The sequence below is a fragment of the Frankliniella occidentalis genome, unplaced genomic scaffold (assembly GCF_000697945.3).
Source record: "Frankliniella occidentalis isolate FOCC.00 unplaced genomic scaffold, Focc_3.1 Scaffold425, whole genome shotgun sequence".
NCBI classification, from domain to species: Eukaryota; Metazoa; Arthropoda; class Insecta; order Thysanoptera; family Thripidae; genus Frankliniella; species Frankliniella occidentalis.
The window spans coordinates 73,684-78,413 of record NW_026267546.1 but is presented as its reverse complement, the minus strand read 5'-3'; the positions used below and the strand labels follow the sequence as shown (position 1 = coordinate 78,413).

General features: G+C 38.5%; 1 protein-coding gene across 1 annotated transcript; it reads left to right on the top strand.

Annotated features, from left to right (window-relative positions):
* The first annotated feature begins 932 nt into the window (after positions 1-932).
* LOC127751323 (uncharacterized) lies at positions 933-3,585 on the top strand. Its single transcript, XM_052274689.1, has 3 exons — positions 933-1,317; positions 1,424-1,690; positions 1,769-3,585. Exons 1-3 carry the CDS (start codon positions 1,113-1,115, stop codon positions 2,965-2,967), a joined length of 1,671 nt encoding a protein of 556 aa, XP_052130649.1. The 5' UTR covers positions 933-1,112; the 3' UTR covers positions 2,968-3,585.
* Positions 3,586-4,730: the final 1,145 nt, after the last annotated feature.

The following is a 4,730-nucleotide window of genomic DNA, read 5'->3' as shown; positions in this document are numbered from 1 at the left end:
CGTAATGATGTTGGCACACACATACGAATAGGTATGTTCGTAAGAACGAATAAGTATGTTCGTAAGAACTACTGGAATGCACCAAAGAATGAAACGAAAACATATGTAGAATGCACGCTCTGCTAATCTTAGTGCGTAGTAGTTTGCCAGTTTAAACTGCAAAACTTTTTAGTTTCGCAGCAACAACTAGCAAACTATTTGTTTTGATCCTATTCCTCTTGTTTTTTAAATAATAACTGTTAAACACTTCAGCTTTAGTCACTCAGTTTGTTATTTGGGATGTTGTATCCACAATCAGCTGACAGTCATCATCCTCTCATAAAAAAGTACATTTCTGGTCCCAGGCCTATTTGCATAATGCATGCAGTTTAATTTGCCTACCTTTAACTTGATCCTCTGCCTCTCTGCTTTTTCTCCACTGGATGGGATTGTTGTGATTGGTCATCTCACAGCACTCATCTCATTGTTTCTGTCTACTTTCACCACAACTATGATAATAATTCACTACATCAAGGTCTCGGAAAACACAGTAAATTTATTTTTAGTCCCCTCCTAACACAAATGTTCATCATAAATTGTTTGGAGGGTTTGGAGGGTGGCTGACACCTGTTGGGAAATAGGCCCAAAACCAGTTTAACCTCAACATCACGGAGCATCTTTTCTTCGTTTGCTCTCTCGCTCGGACACAAAGCTTGGACTCAGGAATTTCTTGAGAACGATCACCAATAATCACAAGGAGTATAAATCCAAAGTAATGGCTGAATATGTGCAGCACGACACTTGTCATGACTTATTTCTGGTTGGAATAACACAATTTACTTTCACACTTTCTGTTGCTTTCTGGCTGTTTCGAAGTTTCGAGGTGGGGGTTGTTTGTTTGCGGTGTTTCGTTTGTTTTTTGTTTCCCTTCCGCCACCCTTCCTCCCTTCCTCCCTCCCTTCCTTCCCAAAGGAGGACATTCTAACAAACTGCTGCCAACGACGGTGGCGTAACCTGCAGGCCAATCATCAAAACAAGAAGAAGGGTCTTGCAGACGGCAAACTCTCGACATTCCTTTGTTTTGTTTACGATGCATCAGACTCACTTTTAGGTTACTTTCCTAGGCTATTATCATGTCAATTGTAGACAATCGTTCAAAATCCAGGAAGTTTTGCTCAGTGTTTGGTTGTCGAAGCAGAGGTGGTGGCATGTTTAAGTTTCCAAGTGATCCCAAATTGCAAAATGAGTGGAGGAATGTTTGTAAACTCATTAGGACGGTATCATCCACAATGTACGTATGTCGTCGTCATTTCGCCTCCTCTGATTTGTACCAAACAAGTAAGTGCGTCTTTTTTTCGTTTTTCTGTTACTTGTTTTAACAGAAGTATGCCAGAGTATGATTAAAGATTTTAACTTATCACTGTCTTTTTTCTTTCTTTTTCAGCTATGGGTTTAACTCGTGTGCGTAGAGGTGCCAAACCATCTCTGCATTTGCCTACTTCAAGTCCTGTGAAATTGAAAGCTAAACAGTTGTGTGTTGTGTATGGATGTGAAACTAATAGAGATGAGACAATGGATGGAACGTTTCACTCCTTCCCCCGTGATGCTGGTCGAAGAACATATTGGCAGTTGGTCTGCAGATTGATGCGAACTACTCGTAACACAAGAATTTGTAATCGACATTTCCGTGATTCAGACTTCTCTTTGAATGGTATTTAATTGCTTATTTAATTATGATGATGGATATCTTCTTTCCCTTTTTATTTTCACGTATTTTCTTTTTCATCAGGCTGTAGCAAGATTCTAAAACGATCAGCACGGCCTTGTCTGCAACTGCCAGACTGCAGTAATGCAATAACTATAGATCGTACTGAAGATATTTTGAATGCTTTACTTCCTACTAATTGTCAAGAATCCATGTGTACAATTCATAGTGCTTATTCTTCCTGTGAGACCCAGCTGCTTACTGACCAAAAGTTATTTAAAGAGAATTATTGTGAACAAATGTTTAGTGTTAATCAGATTTTCCAATGCTCTGCAGCTGCCAACAATGCTGATGATTCACTTGAATGTGAAATGCCTTTCAGTTGCATTGAAACTAAGATGTCTATGGCTCAAACAGAATGTTCAATTTTATTAAAGTTAAATGTAAATTCTCAGCTATCATCTCTCATTGGAGTTTCTCTTTCTTTACTTGAGTCCTTATCAATAATTTCTTTAGATTTACTAATGGATTCAAACTGTTCTTTTCTCTCTATGAAAATGAGAATTTCAATTACTCTTTGCAAACTGAAATTGAATTCCAGTTTTACTTATTTGAGTAGTCTGTTTGGAGTTGATTCCTCAGAATGTATAAAATACTTTGTACAAACTCTACCTTTGCTAGCCAAAGTTTTGAAATGTTCTCTTTATTGGACAACCAAGGATGAAGTTAGAGATAACATGTCAAAATATTTTGTGGAATATCATGATCTGAGACTTGTCCTTGATTGCATAGAGCTCTCATTCTCATCTGAGTGCATAGACTGCACTTCTCATTTGCACTGTTTTACTCAATGCAAGGGCATGGTTAAAACATTAATTGGTATTGCTCCATGTGGACTCATATCTTTTGTCAGCCAGACCCATGCTAGTCAGATTTCATATTCTCAAATATTTAAGAGCAGTGAACTTTTTTCTAAAAATCTTATTGATCCTTATAATGATGCTATAATAGTTAACAATGCTCTTGGCATTCATGATCTCTGTAGTGAAATGGCTTTTAGAGTTCTTTGCCCTTCTTCATTTAACTTTAATTTTGACAGCAATGTTACAGAAGCAAATGTGACGTCAAATGTAAGCTTTGATGCCTTTGTTAGAGATGTTAAGGAAAGACTTTCAGTGTTTCAAATTCTCAAGATGAAATTGCTTCCTTGTTTAATCCCCTTTGCTAATGATATAATCATTGTTGTCACAGGTATTGTGAATCTCACATCACCTCGGAAATGAGTAGCTTTATTTAAGCTTGCAAACTCAAGGTACAAAGATTTGTCAAAATAACATCAAAGTTAAATAAATCATTGTCAAAATTTAGTCAAATTTATGTCAACTGATCTGAGAATGACATAATTTCAGATAGTTAAGATAGCTAAATTTTGATGTCAGTTTCACCAATCTCCATCCCTTGGGAAGGTTTGCAAGCCAAAAAGTCTGAATAAGTCTCACATAAGGCAGATGTCAATTGATGTTTTCGTCTGTTTGTCTGTCTGTCTGTCTGTCTAGAAAGCTTGGTGCAAGATGTACATTTTCTGAATGAAAAAGAAAATGGTCCTACAAGCAAGAAAAATGATGTATAAACGAACACATCTAGCCACTTTGTGTTTGTCGTGAATGATATAGTGTACTTCGACTAACGGAACATAAAGGTTCGTGATTGGTCGATCCTTTACCCCCACTACCGGCTTGACGTAGAGGCGGGAATCTCTCAACCAATCGTGAACGTTAATGTTCTAGCCGCTCTTCATCCTCCGTTAGCTGAAATACACTATTGCAAATTAGTAGTATTTGCAATAAAAATAAGTTACTCAACTTGTAGATTTCTCTTATTATTATGGATCTGAAATAAGCTTTTAGCCTCGGAAGTCATGGGGGTGATAAATTTTGTGTTTGATCTGTTCTTGAGTGAATTTGTTTCAGGGCAAAAGGGGGGGGGGTATGAATTACCCAGCTGTAGGCCTACTCGAACTCAGTACCGTATGCCGCACGTAAGTGAATGCTGTTGAACTGCTGTGGACAGATGAGTCTGAAGAACTGATATGTATGAGTTCTTGGTCTGTTTTAGGTTGGGATTTCTCTAATTGATTGATATCTTGTTGTTGATATCTTGACATCGGTGGTCATAGATAGTTCCTCATTTCCGACTTCATGTGCAATAATACCAACATCAAAAGAAAATTGATTTTGTAAGTTTTAGTCTAATTTCACAATAACGTGCAATTATCTGTATTACTAATTTTCGTTTTTACAACGAAACCGTTAAGGTTTGATTTACTGGTCTTACAGGTCCTTATATCGGCCTCGTTGCATTGAACACAAGGATTCGTGTTGGTATTCTCAAAGTCCGATTTCCGATTTCCGATCTTCTTTTCGAGTCCCGACACGACGATTTGAGTATTTGGCGGTTGCTCACTGGCGTTCTGACCACGTTGGCGCCTCGAAAGTGACGAGGTAAGAAAAGAAATGTTATTTCTCCAGTTGTTGTGTGCGTTTTGCTGCTAAACGGGGGATGGAGGGGCAGGCGAGCTGTTAGGGCCATATCGTGGTCACGCCCGAGTGAGCGAGCTGAAAAGAAGCGTTTTTTTATTAGCTTTTCCACCGGTGTCCCCGCGATGGTTACCCGTCGCGTTAATCACGAAGGGTGCTTTAGGTGACCAATGTGTGGCCACATCTAGCCCTCAATCAGTTTGTTTTGATAATCAGAAGAAAAGTGTTGTGTGCATTTGAATTCTCTGATGTTCTAATTCCTGTTCCGGTCACTCTCATTTTCAGACATGTTTGACTTCATAAAACTGTGGGATTCAGCAAAGCTAGCTCATGAGCTAAGGCAGGCCGGGCTCGAGAATGCTCTTGTTCAGAAACTAGAAGGTTAGTATTTGAAGTTTTAATCTAATTCGCAGCTATTGCTGAAGCGAAAGTTGCACTTTGATTTTACTCAAGTGATGGCCAATTTTCAAAGAGTTAAAGTTGGACATGGACTCGATAGTTGGCTGATC

Bases quoted from the DNA above. Each gene is read 5' to 3' on its own strand.
- LOC127751323 (XM_052274689.1), top strand. From the start codon at position 1,113: ATGTCAATTGTAGACAATCGTTCAAAATCCAGGAAGTTTTGCTCAGTG. The intron at 1,318-1,423 runs GTAAGTGCGTCT...TTTCTTTTTCAG, and splicing joins CTCTGATTTGTACCAAACAA to CTATGGGTTTAACTCGTGTG. The intron at 1,691-1,768 runs GTATTTAATTGC...CTTTTTCATCAG, and splicing joins TTCAGACTTCTCTTTGAATG to GCTGTAGCAAGATTCTAAAA.